We start from the raw sequence: 23,736 nt of genomic DNA on the forward strand, positions 1-23,736 counted from the left end.
TTTAGTGCCGCTCAATAACACAGAGCAAATGTTACATGAAGTCCATACCAAGGCAGAGAAAATGAGAGACCAAATTGTGACCAAGAATGAGGAAATATGAGACCGAGTCAGGACAAGGCATTAAGGAGTTGAGACCAAGTCAAGACCAAGACAAAGCAAATGTGAGACTGAGTCATGAGCAAGATAAAGGAAATGCGAGACCGATGAAATTTGACACAAGGTCAAGACCAAGACTGAGAAAATGCCTATTGTTGCCAAACATTATGAAATGGTTTATTTTTTTTGTAGAATGAAGTGTTGTGGTCGATGTGTCTCCTTCTCAGGAGCTTCATCATAGACAACGTGTCGGTGGAGAGGAACCACGTGCTGGTTCGTGTTGCCGTCGTCGGAGGCCCATCTGAGAGAAGACTCCCCCCACGAGCCTTGCAGCAGGTCAGCATCAACACCCGAAACACAAAATCTACTCAATCGTATCGGCTATTGATGCCCTTTTTATTACAGACATCGCTTCGGCGCGTGTTTGAAGCCGGCAGCCTCACAGGATTGGGGATTGGTTATCAATTATTCAGGTGTCGTTTCAGTGAACAGAAACAGGGTTTAATTTTAAGCAGAGGTCACAGAGAGGATATGACACATTTCCAACAGGAAGGAGGGCGCGCAGAGCTCCGTTTGCTTCAAATTTCACGGCTCTCCTGTTTATGCCTTTTGGGTGTGAAGTTTTGAGGGGGAAAAAAACTGATTTTGACAAACACAATAAATGTTTCACTGAATACAAAAATAAAGGCAGAAGAAGGGCAAGAACGAGATGTAAATGTGCAGCATCTCTGCTTTGATAAACAATTTGAATGCTTAACAATCACTCGCTTATTGATGGCCTTATCTGTAAATCACTTAATGTACACTTCAAAACCAAGGGCCAAGGCAGGGGAAATGTGAGACTGAGTTAAAATCAAGACCAAGAAAACGTAAGACCATTTGAAGAACAAGACCAAGGAAATAAGACACAGTCAAGACCAAGACCGAAGGAACGTGAAAAAGATTCAAGACAAGGCATTGAGGGGTTGAGACCAAGTCAAGACCAAGACTTGAGGAAATGTAACCTGGAAATCTCTGATCTAATATTTAGTTGTATAAACACTCTCCAACTAATCAGCTGTTTTACAACCTTAAGTGTTGGTAGTTATTGATCTGGTCTCCATGTATCCCGCGCAGGGAGATGATCCTTATCCGTGGCCCATGTTTTCATCCTTCCCTCCCCCCACCTGCTACACTTCGGACCCACCAAGACCCCAACAGAACCCGCTGGGTGAGATTCTCTCCGTGTTGTTTGTGCTGGTACATGAACTAGGAGTGTCACCTCCCCTCGTCGGACAGAACCTGACCTGATTGACTTCTTCACCTCACCTCAAACTGCAAAGACGGAAGACAGCTGGATGGAAACGTGCCGCCGGCTTTACCGCAAAGTTGTGACAGCCGGGCACCACAGCTTGAGTGCTACAGGTAAGATGATGACGACTTTGTGGCAGGAAAATATTCCAAAGCAACAGGGTTCTAGCTCTCTCTCTCTCTCTCTCTCTCTCTCTCTCTCTCTCTGAACAATCAAACCACTCTCTCCACTCCCAAAGCCTGGGAACGAGTCCGCTTAAGGCGCTCTTCCGCCTTTCTCTGCATGAGGTGCAAGCACTCACGGATGATAACGAGGCGCTCTAAAGCCACACCAGCTGACGATCCAAAAGGAAGATGTATTTTCGCTAGCGAAGGGCAGTTCGGAATTGTGCCGGATAACGGCTGATGCGAACGAAGGCGCTCAAGTTCTTATATAGTTGGGGAGGGGCTAGTCATACCAGTTTCCAAGTGCCTTCGTAGCGCCCCAACAAATCAAGACAAATTTGAGTGCTACATAGTTCTCAGTCTTTGCATATTTGCAGCAACTACTGTATCGTCAAACGTGGATAATGTACTTAGAAACAAATGCGACTGTCGACCTCAGGCAATTCAATCACAGTTGGTCAAATGACGAAATCAATAGGTTTCTTTGCTCTGACCTTTAACGATGAATCTCAATCGTTTGAAGATGATGGATTGAGAATTGCGATCACAGATCATGCAAATGTGACCCTTATTTAGCATGGCTGACTATAAATCATCGAGGAGTCGGAGTCCATTCAAAATCAATTGGGGGTCTGCCTCTGACACTGAACAATGAGTCCCCATTGTTTGAAGATGATCGTAGACGAAGATGTAGCAGCTCCACTTTGACCGCTGATAGTTCCAACATCAATCGACGGATTTGATTCAAAATCAATAGTACGTTTTTCCCCTGAGACTGAATGAGATTCATCGAAATAATGATGATGATGATCATGCACATGTACTCATGCAGCATCTGAGGTTAGAGGCTACAATTCGAAATCGATACTTTCTTATGAGGGAACAATATGGTGCTGTTGAAAATCGATAGAAAAGTGATTCCACACACACACACACGCACACACACATATATACGGGAAGCTTTTAAGAAGTCACAGTGGGTCCTTTTGAAATGTCACGCTCGCTCCCGACAATCATGGGCATGACTCAGAGGGACAAAAGCAAATTGCGGCGAGGGCGGGCGTCGTCCTGTTGTCACCAATGCGTCGAGTGTGCGCAGATCGCTGCCCCCACAGGTACTCATCCTTGGTTTTAACGGTTGCCATTTAAGGCGGGATGTGCCGCGGTGGCGATTTATAATCCGCTTTCCCACCTATGCTTTTATTCGGGCCGTCGTTAAGATGGCGCGCTGCCTTTTAACAACAGTTCATTGGGGGGAAATTGTAGCACTTGCCAATAATGACGAATCAATTAAGACCTTTCCTTTCCAATTTATTCCCGCACTCGCATGTGTTTGTTGCCACACACCACCGCGCCGTCATTAGCACTTCTTTTTATGCAGGAAGTAGTAACATGTATGAGCGACATAATTCAGGATTACCTCTCTCACACACACACACACACATGGATTTTGTTTCCTCTCACATACACTACTATAATAAAAAAAAATTATAGAGAAATTAGGTTGGAATCGTCCATCTGAAAAGTATTATGTGTATGTGTTTAAAGAATCTATATAATGCAGGATGTCCATAAAGTCTCTTTCGAATTTAACAAACTTATTACAAAAGCAATTGAATAGACTAATCTGTGGAATTGATAACAAAAACAAAAAGTAGAAACTGAAGTTTTTCTTTTGGCCTTATTTAATGCACCTTGCTGGCACAGTTCACCATGACGACACCACTTTTAAACCAACCCTTCCAAACAAGTAACCAAACCCTTTTCTTGCATATTTTAAAAGACAAAGATGCTCCTTCATGTGAGGGTGAACTGTTTATTTTCAAGTGGACAAATCTTGTACAGTGATGACATGAAATTACATCCCAGCTGTTTTGTATCCTTTTATGTTGTTGACTCATTGGTGTGTGTATGTATGTGTGCGTTTGTTTTGGTGCGCAGTGTTGGCTGACCTCCTGGAGAAGGTTGTTTTCCATCTGTCCAAACGTTCCACGGCGTGCTGCTTCTCTCCGCCTGGGTACAACAAAGGTCAGTGAGGGCGGCGCAGCAACACGCGGGCCGGCCAGCCAGCCACTTCTTCTTCTTCTTCTTGACAAGTCATACGTGAGAAAGGTGGCTAAAGGGCAACGCGGCGAGGCACTCTTTTTGTTCTCCAGACACCTGTGCGCTTTCACTGCCTGCTGCTGATGCGGTTTTGTGATGACAAAAATACGTGGCTTTGAGATAACATGAGATTTCATAGCTGAGAGATGGAGCGTTGAGCCGGAAGCTTCCGCTGGACCAGAAGTAGAAAGAAAATGACATCAACGGAAACCCGTTTATGCGCGAAACGCTGAGCCGCTGTGAGACGCATTTGCATCCTGGAAGCAAAATTGCATAACAGTGACATTTTACAATGCAAACGTAAAAACAAAAATTGACCCCAAATAAAAATATATGACAAGTACACAAACTAATTTATTAAAAGCAAATTCATTAAAATTCAAAACATATTCCTCAAAATGAAACTAAAATATTCAAAAGTAAAAACAAATGTAGCAAAAGGTGAAACAAATTTATCCAAAGCAAAACCAAATGTATCATGAGTAAAAACAAATGTCAAAAGTAAATCCAGTTAAAAAAAAAAAAATATTGGTCAAAAATAAAAACGGATTTCTTAAAAGATATAACATTCTCATTAAAAGTAAAACTAAATCAAAATTTAAATTTAATTAATCAGAAGTAAAATAACTATATGTATTAAACATTCATCAAATGTCAAAAGAAATTCACATGAGGTCAAACACTTTTGAATCGAATTTGCATGTGGGAAAAGAAAATGGCAAAACATAAAAATATATTGTAAAATACCTTCCATAATGGAAAGCAAACTTAACAAAAGTAAAACATATATAGTGTGAAAGACATTTACCAACCCTGAAAGTAATTTACATTCTTTTTCCACATTATTGCAAAGAAACGATTGACATTTTAAAATGCAAATTTACAACAGTGAAATGAGCAAAAAATAAAAATAAAAATAGTGTGACATTAAAAGGGAAGTAAACAAAAGAGTTGAGTGGGCGACTTAACAATTTTACATTGTGTTCTACTGTATAAAACCAATGAGGGCTGTCAGCAGGTTACTGTTTACCAGCCAGCGGTGAAACCACCCACTCCACTGATGATGATGATGATGATGATGACGATGATGCAGCAGATGCAGCGCTTATTAGGGAATCTCCCACCTCGAACCTGCGCGCTTACATTTCCCATTGGCACCTATGTGCTAATTGCAGATTTATTCAAGTAAATTTTTGCATATTATGAATGTCACCATATCAAGCACCTGATTACAACTTTTCCTCGCGGCTGAGGTGAACGACTCAAACGTGTTTTCGTGCTCTCATGGACACTTCATTAGGTACACCTGCACTGCCGAATGCCAGCTGGAGCGACAATTCCAACGGGAATTCCAATTTCAAAATGTAAACTAATATTGAATGTTAAATTGTCTCATTGTGTCGTACTTGACTTGAACAAGCAAATAATATTAAACTTAAATAAAATGATGTATTGATAAATACATCAAATAATGACCATAAATATCATTTGGAATTGCATTTTATGTTGAAAACAATGGCGCCGCAGTCCATTTTAATCGTGAGCCCCGCGAGGCTGGCGTCACAGGAAATGATAAACGAGCGTGGACACCTTCGCTCATTGATGAAGTCATCCACTGCCCATCACATAAACAAACGACTCCTCCTCCTTTTTCAGTGCACTAACATTAACAACAGTCTTCAGTGAGATATTTCCATACACTGTGTTGCGACACCATGTAAAATTATTTTTGTTGTAATTTATGGTTTTACTCTTCCCACTCAAATAGTAGTTTCACGCTAGAGACTTAAGTCAGACGTAGGTTAGGAAAAGTGGAGCTGAATTAATTTTAAACAATGCTTTCTCTTTTGGGATGTTCAACCGGAAGCAGCTTTTCATCCTTCCTTGCCCCGATGATGTTTTCCACTAAGGTTGAGGAAAGGTTTGAAGGTTAGAAGAGTTGACATTTCTTCTTCACATTTCGCTGCAGTTCTTCAAGTTGACCTCAGTGCTGCCGGGCATGTTGTGGCACAATGCGGTACTACACTGAAGTAGCGTAACTCTAAATGTAGACATTACTGTATACTGTACGGTAAAAACCCATAATAAACGGTTGCTTCAAAAATCCACGATAGAGCTGGGGCGGGAACGATGAACTGCGATCTAGCAGGGTTTCAATGTTCTGTGTTCATGAGTGGAAATGCCATTATTCCGTTCCAGCTTCACACCAAAAACCTAAGAATTTTGGAATTTGTTTTTCAAATTAGAAAAATAGCACTCAATATATACTTCATAAAAAACATACAGTAATTACATCATGAAATCGAATGAAAATGAATCCGTTTTTGTCACACTTTCTCCTTCAGTTCAATGCACATTGTGCTGTGCATTCTGGTGTGTGCACCTTGGCCACCTGGGGGCAGTATAAGACAGACATTCTCTGTCACAACTTCTCAACAGTAACATTGGTCGTTCTTCGCAGAGGATAACTAATATATGACTGTATAGGGTCTGTCTACATATGTTGCTGCACCATTTGTGTTCAAATGTCCTTCGCTTGAAGGGTTCGAACGCTGCCACATAGATGCTAATCATTAGCTCGTGCCTATGGCATTTCTCTGTTTTATGTTTATTTTATTTTTGTTACTGTAAACCGTAACTGAGCATGGCCTCCTTTTTTGTAGAATATTTACTTATTATTATGATTTACTAAAATGGCAAGTTTTTCACTCGGAAGTCAAAGCAAAAAAGTAAGTTGCGTCACACGTATCTCCAGGCACCGCTGTACATACACTTACAGGCTTAAATTCTTATTATCAATCCCTGCAAATAACATTTTAGGAGATCAGTAAGTGAATGGGGTGTGTGCGTGTGTGCGTGTGTGTGTGTGTGTGTGTGTGTGTGTGTGTCTTGGCTGTAAGCCTGGCTGGCGCCTCAGCTCAACTCGAGCACTCTCATTGTGTGCTGAGAGCAGACTCGTTTGGCAAGCATTAACCTCTGTCACGTCAGCCGTGCGCTTGGAGGCGGAAGAGTCTCTGAAAACAGGCCGCAAACGGGAGAGGCCCTGATGTGGCGTCTTCGTGCCACGGATCGGGAAATCCACTGCCTTTCAGTACTCTGTTGCCCCACCTCAATTGTTGTGTTAAACATAAATAAAAACAGAATACAATGATTTGCAAATCAATGTTCAACCTATATTTAATTGAATACACTACAAAGACAAGGTATTTAATGTTCAAACTGATCAACTTTATTGTTTTTAGCAAATAATCATTAACTTGGAATTTTATGGCTGCAACACGTTCCAAGAAAGCTGGGACAGCGTCATGTTTACCGCTGTGTTACATCACCTTTTCTTTTAACAACATTCAATAAACGTTTGGAAACTGAGGACACTAATTGTTGAAGCTTTGTAGGTGGAATTCTTTCCCATTCTTGCGTGAGTACAGCTTCAGCTGTTCAACAGTCCGGGGTCTCCGTTGTCGTATTTTACGCTTCATAATGCGCCGCACATTTTCAATGGGAGACAGGTCTGGACTGCAGGCAGGCCAGTCTAGTACCCACACTCTTTTACTACGAAGCCACGCTGTTGTAACACGTGCAGAATGTGGTTTGGCATTGTCTTGCTGAAATAAGCAGGGGCGTCCATGAAAAAGACGTTGGTTGGATGGCAGCATGTTTCTCCAAAACCTGTATGTACCTTTCAGCATTAATGGATGAAAAACAGAAAAAAAAAAAAAAAACAGATGTGTAAGTTACCCATGCCATTGACACTAACACAGCCCATAGCATCACAGATGCTGCCTTTTCAACTTTGCGTCCATAACAGTCCGGATGGTTCTTTTCCTCTTTGGCCCGGAGGACACGACGTCCACAATTTCTAAAAACAATTTGAAATTTGGACTCGTCGGACCACAGAACACTTTTCCACTTTGCATCAGTCCATCTTAGATGAGCTCGGGCCCAGAGAAGCCGGCGGCGTTTCTGGGTGTTGCTGATAAATGGCTTTTGCTTTGCATAGTAGAGTTTTAAGTGGCACTTACAGATGTAGTGCCGATCTGTATTTACTGACATTGGTTTTCTGAAGTGTTCCTGAGCCCATGTGGTGATATCCTTTACACATCGATGTCGGTTTTTGACGCAGAGCCGCCTGAGGGGTCGAAGGTCACGGGCATTCAATGTTGGTTTTCGGCCTCGCCGCTTCCATGCAGTGATTTCTTCAGATTCTCTGAACCTTTTGATGATATTATGGACCATAGATGATGAAATCCCTAAATCTTTTGCAATTGTACATTGAGGAACATTGTCCTTAAACTGTTTAAAGACTATTTTCTCACGCACTTGTTCACAAAGAGGTGAAGCTCGCCCCATCTTTGCTTGTGAATGACTGAGCAATCCAGGGAAGCTCTTTTTCTACCCAATCATGGCACCCACCTGTTCCCAATTAGCCTGTTCACCTGTGGGATGTTCCAAACAGGTATTTGATGAGCATTCCTCAACTATCTCAGTCTTTTTTGCCATCTGTCCCAGCCATAAAATTCAAAGTTAATGATTATTTGCTAAAAACAATAACGTTTATCAGTTTGAACATTAAATATCTTGTCTTTGTACTGTATTCAATTAAAGTTTGGTAGGTTGAACATGATTTGCAAATCATTGTATTCTGTTTTTATTTCTGTTTAACATAACGTCCCAACTTCATTGGAATTGGGGTTGTAGTAGTAGTAGTGGTGGTGGTGGTAGTAGTTGTACTAGCTGTGGTAATAGCAATATAAGTAGGAATAGTAGCAGCACTAGGGGCAGTAGTTGTACTAGTGGTGGTGGTGGTAGTACAGTTGTAGTATTGTTGAGTGTATCTAGACGAGCTGTGCCGTGTTCGTTCGTTCAGTATACTGAGTGAACGATTATGTTGGAATCCCCCCCCCCTGCTCTGAAGCAACAACAACAATCACAATTTAAAAAACAAAAAAAGTGATATTTACCCCACAGGCAGCAACATTTTTCAGCATGAAATGTCATCCCTGCTCCTTTATCATGTTGCCTGCGCACAATTGCATCTGCAACGGAGCTCACAGTGTACTCGATGTCTTTTTATGGCCGACGCCAGTTAGCGTCGCTAAATTATCCGTTATTGGACACCCACCAAAGGGACAGACTGTGACACATTATTTCCACTATTCGGTGATTATCGCTTGTGTGTTTTTCCTTAAATTGTTGAACAGCACTGGAGACGAGCGTGGAATGTGTGGCATTGTCGCCTGTGGAAATTCTTGGCATGGACGTCTGTCTCAGGTTTGTCACCATTTATTTATTTGTTTGTTTTACCCATAAACACCTTATTTGATAACACTTATTTTAAATGTATTATTAGTATTATTGTAGTTTAATTTGAATGTGTCATATATATATATATAAAAAAATAATAATAAAATTATGATGATAATGATTATTGTAATTATATATTTTAGACTTTTATTATATTTTAAAATAGGGAGTTACTTTTCAAACACCCTGTATATATGTAAAATGTTTATTGTATTTACATTTAACACATCACGACAATAGATAATAATAACTTATATAATGGAGTAGAATTATTTTTATTTACAATAATTTTGATTTTATTCATATATATACTGTGTATGTGCTGTTGTAATGTTATTTTATTGACATTTATTGTATGTATAATAAGAAATAATCTACAAAGTATAGTATCGTATCGTTGAAATTTGTATTGTGTATATATATATATATATATATATATTTTTTTTAAAATAAATATAAACATTCAATATACTATAAATAACTACATATTTTTATATACAGTATAATTTTTTTAATATGGTTTTTACTTATTTATTCATATTTGTATTTGATCATTTTTCTGTATATTTTGTATTTGTAATTTACATATTTTTTTCCCCCCACACTTGAATGCACAAAATCCTCAAGGAAAAGTGTGTGTTTTTCATTCCTGCTGTTTTGCATGATGGCGGGTGGGTGGGGGTGGGGGGTGGGAGCTTAAATGTCAGTGTCATTTGCTGTTAATGATGTTTTAGTAATGAGGGAAATATTACAGTGGAACTCGATTTACAAACCCACCCAGGATAGGTGAAAATGTTATTATATATGCTGTCTTTAAAAAAATGTCTTGGAGTGAATATATATATTCTTCTCCTCCAGATACGGCATCTCCCTCAAACTCGTTCAACAAGAAGATTCGGCAAGCCACCTGACGCTCCTCATGAAGCACGTCAAGAATTTCCTGGCCCGGCGGAGGATTCCAATGTCCTCGTCACTCGGTATCCTTGAACAATTGTCAGTTTAAGTCAAATATTTTTATGGTTTCAACAAAAAGCATCAACGTTGGCTTCCATCTCCAGTCAAAAACAGCTATAATGCTATAATGATCATAAACTAACTATGTTACTCAGTACAGCGCAAACCTCTACAGGCATAATGGGAAACAAAAATTAAGGATTTCAAGACAGATTGAGGGTTCAAATTAGGCTTTCAAGATGAGTTTTCGGTTTCAAGGCAGTCTAAGGGTTTCGAGTTCGGGTTTCAAGACAGGCTGAGGGTTTCAAATTAGGGTCTGAAGACTGGCTTAGGGTTTCAAAGTCGGTTTTCATGTCAGGGATGGAGTTTAAAATAAGTTTTCAAGCCCGGGTTATGATTTAGTAGTCATGGTTTTGGTTTCAAAGTAGGGTTTCAACCGAAGGTTACGAGACTGGGTTAGGCTTTGAAAGTTGGGTTCATAGTAGGGATGGGCGAGTACTGATACCAGGTATCGGTCATTATCTGTCACATCATACCACGTGTCATTGTGTTAATTGAAATTTGATGTATCAAATGTAGTGGTATCAGTGAGTACTCAAGAGTGAATAAATAAATATATTATATATATATATATATATATATATATATATATATATATATATAAGTGGTGTCCCACATCCTTAGTTTGTGGTAAGAAGCCAAAGGAAAGAGGACGTCCTATAATGCCGGCTTTTAGATTTGATTCCCTTCATGTGTTTGCGTTAGAGATGGAAAATGTTTCTTTCAACGGGGCCGCGCATTATTTATAATTCTGTGCCAACTTGACAGCGCATTGCAGATTGATGAGGCAGTCAAAGTGCTGTTTAGCTGTTTTTTGTTTGCCACTCAGCCGCCGGCAGCCTAGCCAAACAAATCACCGCTTTTGTCCTCTTTATTGTATTATTTCTCAGTCAGAAATGATTAGAACGCAAAAACAGCCCCAAGATCCCAAGATTGACGTTCACACACGCTCCAACTCAAATCAACCTCCTGATGGATGTCTCAATCTGACGGCGGGTTTCAAATTTGGGTTTCGCGCTAGTGTTTCAAACCAGGGTTCAGGTTTCAAATTCGGGTTCAGGTTTCAAATTCGGGTTTCATGACAGAGTTACAGATTCGAATTGGGTTTTGGTTAGAGTTACAAAGTAGTGTTTCAAACTTAGATGAATACTTTGAATTGAGGTCAGGGTCGTTTCGAATAGGGTTTCAAACAAGGGTTAGAGAATGAAAGCAGGGTTTTAAGGTAGGGTTAGTGTTTTAAATTAGAGTAAAGACTGCGTAAATGGTGTCAAGCCCAAGTTAGGGTTTCAAGTTCGCTTATCGAGCAAGGGTTAGGCTTTCATATGAACCGCATTGCATTATTTCACAGATAAGCAGACGAAATTGTGCCTGTTGATATTAGAGGAGTTCAATTACTATGCAGTCAACTGCATAGTTTTATACACCGCCTGCATTTATCTGACAATAATCGGTTGCAATAGTAATGAATAAATAATAATCCTTGAGTCAGCACGTCAGTCATCAGTCAGGACGAATATCCTGGCTACGATTGGTTGACTTCGACGGTGTTCCTGATGATGTCGGGAGACTGGCAGCGATCTCTGAGGGTGCTGCGCAATCTGTCCTCTCTGCTCACTTCTGCCCTCCTTTGGCCGGCCAGCATATATGCCTCTGTCAGTACACATTTACTTCTTTTTCATAGGTTACGACACAATTTTAAAACATTTAAACTGATTGAAACATACTTTTTAAAGTATTCCTTAGCTCTCTCGCTGTTACTTTGAGGAAACAAAAATATTTTTTTGCACTTGCAATTTTCGAAATAAGAGGTAAAGCGTGCTTGCTTCAAGCTGTTTGTCACTCCCAGTTGAAGTTTACTGTAAAACTGACACATGAAACAAAAGACAATTACACATAGTTTACTTCAGTGTTCAACCAAACAATATAATTTTGCTCAATGAACGTTTGCTAGCGTAATGCTAACAAATAATGCAAAACAGCATCGTGGGCCAAATTAGCACACTTTAACACACACAGTGTTACTCACCATGATTTAAAAAAACAAAAACCAACAAGTCAAGACTTCACGAACAGCAATGATATAATACGTACTTCTATATTAATATATACATATCTTCGTTGTCGGGTGGAAACCTTGTTTGTCCAGATATGGTCAATTGTATATTTTTCACAAATTGATACTATTGGTCTGTCCTCAGATCTTCTGCTATTTTTACGCATTATTAATTATTATTATTATGAACAAATCTATGAACTCTCTATGAACTCAAATGTTTGCGAAGTGTTGTAAGACTTCGTCTCTTCCTCATTCTGCGGGAGCCGTGTCGCCACAAGATTGAAATGTTTTTTTTTTTAGACAATAACTAGTGAAAGTAGTTCAGTAAGTTAAAAAAAACATCTTAAAAATCGATCATTGTAATGCTGAACTGCATGCAGATAAATTTCTCCATATTTGTTTTATTTACGTGTTTTTGTCTATATTTCTTTGGAGCGTTTTGATTTACACTGTGCGATGACAATAAAGATTCTCAAAAAAAAAAATCTAATACTTAGTTCACTTGTGATAATTATGAATATACCTTTCGGCACGGTGGCTGCAGGTGGACCTTCCGGCGCGAGTGGCCGAGTCGGGAATGTCTCCGCTGTACTGGAGCTCGGCCCACTACGTGGAGATGCTGCTGAAGGACGAACTTCGACTGGTGCACGCCGCCTTCCGGATGTCCGGGTTCACTCCATCGCAGGTCACGCGCTTCGTGTCCGTCCTCCGCGGTCTCCTCACGTGACAATTTGCATCTCAGACCCCAAAGCGGGCAACTTAACATTCAGCTCGTCGTGTCCGCTCTTCAAGCCCCCCCTCGGTGCCTCTGCGCCTTCAACTCTACTACCTTTTTTTTAATTTTTTTATAAACACTCACCTGAGGAGGCCTGTGTGTGTGTGTGTGTGTGTGTGTGTGTGTGTGTGTGTGTGTGTGTGTGAAAGAGCTTTGTAACAGTTAAGACACGTACAAGTTTGGCATTAGCTGAGAGCCAAACCCCCATGAAGCTTAAAACCAGGGTTTCAAGCCCGATATAGAGTTTCCAAACAACTGAGCATACAGTACGCGAATGGGCAAATTTTAGCTCCAGGACCTACAATTACCTAATTAGGAATTAGGTGGAAATGTGGCTTTTGCTTGTCTCCCTCTGCCTTGTCTTGATTGAGTGGACGAGCTGCTTTGTGAATACAAATAAACGGCAGCATGCGTCCATTCGTCTCCACGTCCCATAATCCCTTCTCAATATTCAACACAGCCGCCGGCCGCCACACTTCCTTTCTTCTTTCTGTCTTTCCTTCCTTCCAAATCAACTCCCGAGTCAGCACAATCCTAAATTACACTCCAGACGTGCGTGTGTGAGATGTTTTTACTTGTGTACACTTTGTTACAATGTCAAGTGGTTAATGTGCAGCTTGTGTACATTTACTACGGCCTCCAAATGACTCAGCACACAGCCATGAAGGGCTAAATAGCTGGAAACAAATGTGAGTACACCCCTTAGTGAAAATATCCAAACTTTCACAGATGTGCGTGCACTGGCTGACTCAGTGCTTCTGGAACTTTCTGGACTGGCCTGAGATCTGCCACTACGTGTGCCTTTGCGCACTGATGGGAGCCGACTACCAGGTGTACGCCTGCCTGGCCGTCCTCAAGCATCTGCAGCCACAACTGCTGCAGCAAACACAAGCCCGCCAGATGCAGGTGTTCCTCAAGGTGAGCCGCCGAAACCCAAATCAAGAAACTGATTTGGGTTTTTATTTGGCGAGGGTTATTTATTTTTTGTTTTGTTTTTTTGAGAGGTTCAAGAAACGTAATGCCATATATGTGCTAACGAATAGCATCGTGTGGCTGTGTTGTAACGCTAAACAACGGATATTGGAACTGCATGTAGATAATATAATACTCACAGGCATACAGTCTTTATCCTGTCGAAAAATGGCTAATAGGACTGCAGCTTACTTAGGACCAATCATCTCCATGTTTCTGTATTACACTGCCCCCAGGTGGCCAAGTTGCGCACACCAGAAGGAGCAGCACAATGTCCATTGAATTGAAATGTATTGTATTTAATTATGTTAGTTGTGGTGGGTTATTGTATGAAGCTGTAATGGAATATTGGCATTTCCATTCATTTCATGAGAGTAAAGATGATTTAAGGCTCAATGTTGTGACTTGAGTCCATTGGACTCGCTTGATTTTTGCCACATTAACTTGGGACTCGCTTGAAACTTGACTGTTAAGACTTGAGACTTGCTTATGATTTTGATTTGTGTCTGCCATCTTAGCGAATGCATCTCATTAAGAAGCGCTTTGGACATTTCGCGCCGTCTTCGTCTTATGTTAACGTCGCCGTCAGGCGCCGCCCACTTCCTATGAATAAAAGAGCAGTTAGCAAGGCTTTATCACAGGACGCTCGCCTAATGAGCGCCAGCATCAGATATGGCTGCCAGAGAGAGAATAAGTGAGCGTGCGTGTGTGAATTTGTGTGTGTGTCTGAGAGTTTCACGCAGTCCTTATCCTGAGTTGAACCATTAAGTTTTAGATATTTCGATTTTGTCTCTCCCAGCCTCGTCATTTGTGTCTGTGGGAATAATGTGAAGGGTGGATTTTTACACACATATGCACACACATGTGCGAGGCCTGTCTCACAAGGAGGAATATCTATATTTCATCCAAATTCAAAATGTAAAAGGCTGACGACGTGCTGGAGTTGTTCTAAGTCTGTGAGGACCGCTCCACCGCTCGCTAACGGCTGTGGGACGTACACGCACGTCTATGGGATGTACGTGATCCTCTTTGGCAAGCGTGGGCACTACTGCGGGACGTTTGCTCGCGAGCTGTGGGACGTACGTGCTCTACTGTGGAAAGTCATGCGATGGTGCGGGGACTCCTCGCACATTCCCGTGGGAACCGCGCACACTGCGACGGGACGTACAGCTGTCGGAAATACAGAGGTGCCTTGAGATCGACTCAAACTCAACATAAAAGAGAGAATTACACCTCGTGTATTTTAAACAACCACTTCGTTTGGTTTAATGTTAAATAGCAACTGTGAATGCAAACAGTATATCAACACATGTAGACAGACAATATCACAGTACTGATAGTCTCATTTTCTTTATCTTCTGCGTAGAACGAATTCTAGTGCCGTACAGATGAGGTGGAGGCAGTTGAGACATCTTAATGAACAGTATCTGTCTGTCTGTCTATCTTATACTGCCCCCAGGTGGCCAAGACGGCACTCCAGGAGGAGCAGCACAATTGATTCGTTGTGACAAAAAACATTTAAATTTATTATGGTTTCACTTTCACTGCATTGGGAACACTGCATATTGCAGTGGATATAAAAAGTCTACACACCCCTGTTCAAATGGCAGGTTTTTGTACTGTCACATAAAATTGGAACCGGGACAACATATTCGTGTTTATTCTGTCTTCATAGGAGGAACCCATCCAGGGCTTCAGGTTTTGCGACTACCTGGACTTCATGGAGCTCCTGGAAAGACGCTACCGGAACCTCGTGCTCAACGACATGAAAAGCATCCACAACCCAGACCAGTAAACACGGAGAGGGGAACGCTCACCGAGTCGGCAGCATACGAGAGAACCGTCTGCCCTCTTTGTGGAGGTACGGTAGCGCCCCATGAAGTTGGGGGTTCCGCGCCTTGCTCGAGGGAAGGAAGTCCCTGAGCCAAGTCAGTCAACTACCTACAGACGCTGTGCTACTACGGCACTAAAAAAAAAAAAGCCATCTCACTAGATTTACAAAACACATCATTGAAGTCAATAGGTTATTATACTTTAAATTGCCATCATATACCAATGCGCACTACTCAAATGTATGTAAACATACTATTTCCACTCGTTATTGTCTAAAAAAATTATAATAATCCAGACTTTCAATCTTGAGGCGACATAACGAGTGAGGGAAGAGGCGCAGTTTTACAACACTTCTCAGACAGTTGAGTGTTTATAGATTTGTTCTCAAGCTATTTTCAATACTTTAAATTGGTTAATAATGCGTAAAAATAGCAGACGACGTGGGGACAAAACCAACGGTGTCGCTTTGTGAAAAAGTATTTGAGGTTTCCGCCTGACAGCCACGCTTTGTAGCCTGGTCGATCATGACCTTGGAGACCTTTGAGGGTGCCACCCCAATGACAACTGGACCAAATATTAATACCAAGCTTTCAGGTTTGCAAGCAATCTTGAACCTTTGAGGAAAGCGAATCATTACCAAGAGCCCCGAATGTAGAGTGTTGTACTTTTTTAATGACTTCTTTGCACTCGTGTCGCATTAATGCCGGCCCACGTACGACATGGCGGAGGCTCATGATGAAAGATGCATGAGGACGCTGTCATCACGGCAGTAAAGCCTCATCAGTAACCACGCCGTCCCCTTCAGCCAGATGATGTCTGGCATGCCAAGAACAGCCAGGCCGGAATCCCAAACGAGCGGCCCGCGCGGCAGGACCGAACAGTGGGATTTCCCGCCGAGCGTTTTACTGCCAAGGGGTGTGTGAGGTTCGCTCGCTCGCGAGCGGGAGGAATATTAAAGCTGTGGCAATTGTTTTGGGGCAACGTGCGGGATGCGAGTGGCCGCCCACTGTATTACATTTCCGTCAAAAGTGGTTCAAAAAAGTGAGACGACAACGTGGTGCTAGCGCTAATGCTTGTCACTTCCAAGTCAATTGGAAGTAATGAGAGTTTTCTTGATCCATATTGATTTTGTTGCTTTATTGACGTCCACCTGACTGTCAGTGGGACTGAAATGTGAATGATTTGCTACTTGAACATCAACCGACTAATAAAATGCTGCGAGAGTGTGTTTAAACAACAACAACAAGGAAAATCAGCATGTAAATGTCAGGCGTGCGTACAAAAACAAAAATTTGCAAGCGCATTGTCGAGCTGACTGGAAGGTGGCCGCTAATGACTTGACAAGCGGGCGAAAAAAAGAGTAAAACATACTTTTTATCCTTTGTTTTTTTTTTTTTTTTTTTCTCCCAGCCACTGTGAACAAGACGCTGTGCTTCATATTAACGCTAATGTATGCAAGCTGGGAGGCTCTCCAAGAAAAACAAAGCACAATCATTTTTTTGCATGGAAATGACAAAAACTGCCAGCAGTGACAAAAAGTCCTGCATAAAAGGAGTCAGGACAATACCAAGTTGAAAAAAGAAGAAGAAGGCTGTCATCATCAGCTCACATTGAAAAAACATCGCAAACAAGCGAATGAAATGTCATGTCAAATAATCCCATTTAATCATTGCAGTTAATGACCACACTCATAATAAGACCTCAGACTCATATGACAACTCATATTTATATATATATAAAAAAAGAACCTGGATGAAAAACAATAACACTACAAGAATAAAGTCTTAAAAGTTGTTGAAATTTAACAATGATGAAGTTATTTCAAGAGAAAAGGTCAAAAATAAATAAATAATTAATAATACATTTCTTAATCTAACTATGCACATTTTTATGGTCAATAATTGTGTTTACTGTGAGCACTTTTATATTCATCATCATCAATTGCATTGGCCCACAGTTGTTTGTTTGTTCGTGGTCAACAATTGTATGTTTATGGCCAACAATTGTATGTCAAAGGCTAACGTTTGTAGTCACAAGGCAGCTCATGTCCGGCCCAAGTGCAGCAGCACTGTTCGGACGCCGTCGTACGTATGCTGCGCTCCAGTCGGCATGTTGTCGTTTGCTGCGTACGGCAAATGTCATCTCGTCCTGGGGGCGTGACCCACCTCCTCGGGGCGTCTCTCAGCATCACAGCCGGCGTCAACCTTCAAACGCTTCTCGAGGTTTCCTCCGGGTCGCCTGGTGACGTTTCGAGCGGCCTGAGGATGGCGAGCGAGACGACATCCGACCCTTTTTTTGGTGTTTCCCCCCCCCCCCCCCCCTCTTCTTTCAAATCCCATCCCGACACTTGACGACAGGCCTGACGGTGCACCAGCTGATGCACTCCGGGGGCACGGATGACCTTTGTGAGACGAGGAGCTCTTTTATGAGGGGAGACAGTCTTGTGTGTGTCACTGACTTGGCTGACAGTGTCGCTGGGTGCACTTAAAAACCGAGAGTCACAAGCTCACTCGATTGATCCGTGTTGTGAGAGTCGATACTTGTGCAAGACGTTTGAGCATTTCTTCCATAGCTTGATACCCAGCTACAGATCCATGTATAGTACGCGCCTCACTAGTAGGACTATTCAGCGTGCTAGTCATGCGTTGTTTTTTTTTTTAATACCACTGTCTTTCACTGCTGTAAATAAATGATAAATACAGTACAAATAAAAATACATTAGTACTAAAATTTTGAAATATATATATATATTTTTTAGCATTAGCATTTCATTTCCACAGGTGGTGTTTTTAGCATTAGCATCTCAATCCACAGATTGCATTTTTAGCATTAACATATTTTTTAGCGTTAGCATCTGAAGTCCACAGATGGCATTTTTAGCATTAGCATCTCTCGTGCACAGGCAGCATTGTTTTTAGCATTCCGAAGTCCACAGAGAGCATATTGGCGTTCCAAGTCTGCAAACGGCGTTTTTCCACATTAGCCAACCAAATAGGCAGACCCTGTTGCTTTTTACCATTAGCATTCCGAGTGCATAGACTTGAGATTTACGCTGTTGCCACGCTATGACGGTTGTATGTTTATTGTCATCAGTTGTATGTTGATGGTCAACATCAACATACAATATATTTATAGTCAACCAATGCATGCTTATGGTTGACAATTATATATTGTACATTCATGGTCATCAAGTGTGTGTTAATGAGCAACAATTGGATGTTAATAATCAGCAATTGTATGTTTATGGATAATTTAGTGTAAATGTTGACAGTCATCAATTGTATGTTTATGGTCACTATAAATGTGGTTATCTAATGGCATTTGATCACATACTTTAAATTTTCGTTCATTTTTGTTTTATATACTGCTGTTTATTTATTTTGACACCTGCTCACATGCAGCGACTTTTTAATCCTGACGTAATGGGCTGTTTATTTCAATTAGTGTCCAAAAGCTCGTTATCGGCGCCGGGCGGGTCGGCTCGACCCCGGTAAAGTTTACGGTTTAGTGATAATTGCGCTTAACGGTATGCTTTTTTTTTTTTTTTCTGTGCCGTGCTGTGCTGTTGTTAATGACGACCTTTTTCAAGGCAACCGCGGTCAAGAAATTGCTACTAATTAGCGTGACGAGGAGGCCGCGAGGTGTCCGTGTGAGGTCGGAGAAACGCTTCTCTTGAAGCATTTTTGTATCACGTGCACGCTTGTAACGGATATTTACCAAACAGAACAGACTGCTTCCTACTTGTGGGCAGATAATAATGTGAAGAAGCAAGTGGCTCAGTGCTCAAGATTATTTTTGTACTCTTCTGTTCCAATTAACGGTCAGTTTCAAATGTTTACTGTCATCAATTCTACCTTTATGGTCATCAGTTGAATACTTATAGTCATCATTTTTATGCTTATGGTTATCATTTGTATGCCTCGGTTTAAAATTATATAAACTGTATGTGTGTGTGTGTGTGTGTGTGTGTGTGTAGGGTTACAGTTAATTTTAAGTTCATGGTCAGCTATTGGATGTTCATGGTCAACAATCATATGTTTATGATAAAAAAAATTAAAAAAAAAAGATTTATGGTCCGGAATTGTGTGACTGTAAACAATTATACATTAAGGGTAATCAATGATCATTAACATACAATTGATGACTATGAATAACCTAACTCAAACTCAATATTGAATTGATGAATTAAATAATTGTAGGATTATGGTCATCAATTTTATGTTTATGGTAAAAAAAAAAATGTATGTTGATGGTTGAGAATTGCATGTTTGTGGTCAACAGTTGTATGTTTACAGTCATCAATTGTATGTTTATGGTCAACCGTTGTATGTTTATGGTAAAACAATTCGGTTTATGTTCCACAATTGTATGTTCACAGTTAGCGATTGCATTTTTATGGCCATCATATGTCCGTTTATGGTAAACACATGAGGTTTATGGCCAACAATTGTATATTTAATATTTTAACAACTAGTGTATCCCAGTGTATACATTTCTCCTCTTCCGCTCAAGGAATAAATGAGAAAAACAAATCATCCATGTCAGGTGTTGTTGACTATTGGAAAAAATAAAATAAAAATTTTGTTTTAACTTTTGTTGCTTCTCCGCTTACCTGTTTTGGAAAATCTAATGTTCTTTTCCCGCTGGAGCTCCTCTTTTCTTTCCCCCCCGGCCTCATCTCCATTTGACATGCAGGCAGAATACCTCTGGGCTTCGGGGACTCGTCCATTAGCATTTCCATTTGCCACGGTCAATATTTCCCACCGTGGAGCTTATTGTTCTGCTGCGCATGGAAATGAGATGACGTCCTAGTTCGCTGATGAAAACCGTGCGGGAAAAGGTCAGGACGTCGTTAATAAAGATGCTGAGAAATTTGCATTGACGCTAGGATGGGATTCGTTAGCTATGACACAAGTTATCCACCTGCTTCCCCTGATCTATTTTTCTGGAATTAACATCAGACAGCCTTCCAGGAGTCTTGTAAAGTGAAAATTCTGCGTTCTTTCGGCACGTTCATGCATTTGTACTCGGAATCGTGAGGCCTGACTCTTAAACCCCCCCCCCCCCCACCACCACCCCACCCCGAAGCCAGTTCAAGTCTCGATTCCGCTGTCAACAAACATTGCGGGGAAAGAATCTTCATTCCGAGAGAATACCGTCACTCTGTAAAATTTGAACAATGCCTACAGAAACGAGGAAAACGCAAACTAAAAATAATCATGTCTTGGTGAAGAAGCATGTGATTCATCGCCCAAGGTTATTTTTGTCCTCCCTGTTCCAACGAACTCAACAATTGGATGTTTATGGTCAACAAAAAAAATGCAAACTAAAAGTAATGTCTTGATGAAGCATTCATGGTCAACTATTGTGTTTATGATGTTAAAAAAAAGTGTAGAATGTTCAACGAAAATATCTGGTGAAACAGCATGTGGCTCATTAGCCAAGGATATTTTTGTACTCCCTGTTCCAGTAACTGTCAAAAATTGAATTCGTGGTCAGTAATTGTATATTCAGACTTACAAAAAACAGGACAACTTTCACTGAAAATAAAACAAATAGTATCTGGCTAATTGTCTATTGTTATTTTTGCGATCCCTGTTGCAACTAACTCAACAATTGTTTATGATCAACAGAAACAAAGCAAACTTTAACCACAAATTATTTCCGGATGAAGCAGCATATGGTTTATTGCCCAAGGTTAGTTTTATACTCCCCGTGTTCCTGTTTGCAGAAATTCAATTCCTTTTATACTAGCAGCCACCAAAGTCTGATATTTTTCCTTTTTTTTTTTTAATCTCAGGAAAAGCCCCCCAAAATGTTTTCTTATTCAAGTCCACGGACGAAGGCAGGTCGCTTCCTGGTGTCCTGCAGCTCTCGTTTCAGTCCAGTGAAGGGCGGAAATGAAACGGTAAAGGAGCAAGACACACACATACACGCACACACTGCCGATTTGTGGGTTTTTTTTGTTTTTTGTTTTTTTTATCTAAGCTCTCCACCAAGGCCAAACATCGTCCTTTATGTGTTAGTATGCAAAACACTGACATCATGAACTAAAATGTATTTTCTACTTTCAAAAATTTTTTTTGTTTGTGATTTCATAGTATAGGGCTAACTTTTTATTGATACAATGTTGACAATTTCGATGAACTTTACCAAATAAACACACAAACAGAAAAATTAAAAATCAAGGAAAAGGTAAAAAAACTAGTCATGATTATGGTCAGCAATTGGATGTTTATGGTAGTAAACACAATTATGAAAATAAACCCTACATGCAGTATTTTGTACACCCCCCCACCCCCCTGTATTTTTGGGTCAACGAAAAATCTACCGAAAAAAAGTGTTTTTGTTGTTGTTGTTGTAACATTCCTAAGAACAACAGTTATTAAAAAATATTCCCAGTGGTTCTCAGCGTGTAGTACAAGTACGACTCGTGGTACGCGGAAGAATCATAAAACTAAATAAAATTAAAATTTACATCATTTAAAACATATAGTCTTATCACAATGAAACTTGTTGGATGCGTATTTATTTTTTGATCCAGTACTCTCCATTTTCTATTTTTCGCTTTTTGGTTCAGTTGTATACAGGCCTACTATGTTACTGTGGCTTCTTAATGTTGGTCATAATGATGGCACTTGGTGTGAAACGTTCTTAAAAATTTTATATGATGGCAAAGGTTTGACCAGGGAAGGCATTCATTATATATATATATATATATATATATGATTTCTAATGTCAAAAATGAAATTGAAACTTGCAAGCGTCTGACTGTGTTACTGTAAAAATTATTATATTGTGTTTTCCTCTGCCACGATGTTAATGAACTTTCGTGGACTGACCGCGTGACCTCATTCCGGGATGAGCCACTGCGATCCATATCGTCTTTTTTTTAATTTTATTTATTTATTTATTTTATTTTTTTAAATCTCTGCCGACAGACGGTCTCGAGGCGGGCAGATGTCGTGGCACGTGAGAGCGCTTGAGGCTGATAAGATGTCGTAGTGGGTGGCGGCCATATCTGGCGTGTCGCTCGTTCCGCTCGGCGAAAAGGTCAGCGGCAAACCGAGCGTCGTTATCTGAACTGCAACTCCACTTCAAGTCCGGAACAACTTGAAGCGAGGCGACGAGGAGCTCGGTCCACACGTCCAAACATGACGTTTGGACGTGCCTGCAAAAAAGTGTGCACAAAAAGTTATCTTTTGCCTCAAAAGTGCAAAATATTATTACAGCAAAACTGCAATATTTCCATCGAAACAATATGTTTACTCACAAAATCTACATTTGAAAAATGAAAATGTGATTTGCCTCATAAATTTTGTTCACCAAATGTCTATGATTGACCCAAAAACTATCCGGAAAATGTATGGCTGAATGTTTACAATGTACTGTAATTTCTCGTGTATAATGCGCACCACCAAAGTTGACCTCAAAATTGTGGAAAACCCTTCTACCTATGTATAATGCATTTTTACAATGCATGATTTTGCTTCTACCCATATGATCGAAACATGAAGTATTATCTGTATTTTTGTTAGTTTTTTCAAATAATTATTCTGAATTTGAACACACAATACTTTCTTTTTATTTTCTTGCTCTTATTTTGAAATTCACATACCTACTTATATTTAGTAAATGGAAAAACACAAAGTTGTGCTCATATGTTTGCTTACCCAAGCAGGATTTGTAAGATGTGTACAATTCTTTTAAGAAAACATGAAGGAACAGGCAAAACACATTTAATTTTATTTTAATGGGATTCAAATTAAACTGTCAAGCATTTCAGAAAAGCATGATCATGAAACAAAACATAACTATAAAGAAATTAATGATGGTTGTTGTTCAGTCATCAGTCGTATTTAAAAAAAATAAAAATAATAATAATTCACAAATTCTCCCTGGGTATGGAAACGTACGAGCACAATTGTACATATATGCAGTCATATGTACCCTGTCATATTGAAATGACCTTTTTCATAACCTCGAGGTGGCATACAAGAATAAAAGTGTATAACTTTTTCATAACCTGTAGGGGGCGGTGGAATAGTGGAATGAAAGTGTACAGCTTTTTCATAACCTCTAGATGGCGGCATAAATTGATAAAACATGAAAGGCTTTCATTTTCTCC

General features: G+C 40.4%; 1 protein-coding gene across 7 annotated transcripts in view; it reads left to right on the forward strand.

The window, feature by feature from the left end:
• The window catches only part of tbc1d32 (TBC1 domain family, member 32), a 46,074-nt gene that overhangs the window by 18,488 nt on the left and 3,850 nt on the right, over window positions 1-23,736 (forward strand). For 2 of the 7 annotated variants that reach the window (XR_009770296.1, XR_009770293.1), the window contains exons 25-36: window positions 324-432; window positions 1,213-1,306; window positions 1,375-1,500; window positions 3,493-3,579; window positions 8,856-8,925; window positions 9,817-9,935; window positions 11,470-11,624; window positions 12,573-12,713; window positions 13,533-13,721; window positions 15,451-15,636; window positions 21,242-21,305; window positions 21,409-21,516. Coding sequence is in view for 3 of the 7 variants with exons in the window: in XM_061704046.1 (XP_061560030.1) it covers window positions 324-432; window positions 1,213-1,306; window positions 1,375-1,500; window positions 3,493-3,579; window positions 8,856-8,925; window positions 9,817-9,935; window positions 11,470-11,624; window positions 12,573-12,713; window positions 13,533-13,721; window positions 15,451-15,570 (1,210 nt within the window). In the remaining 4 variants the exon portion in view is untranslated. The other 5 variants (XR_009770294.1, XR_009770295.1, XM_061704046.1 and 2 more) reach the window with 5 other exon arrangements.

Source organism: Phycodurus eques, chromosome 18 (genome assembly GCF_024500275.1).
Source record: "Phycodurus eques isolate BA_2022a chromosome 18, UOR_Pequ_1.1, whole genome shotgun sequence".
NCBI lineage: Eukaryota > Metazoa > Chordata > Actinopteri > Syngnathiformes > Syngnathidae > Phycodurus > Phycodurus eques.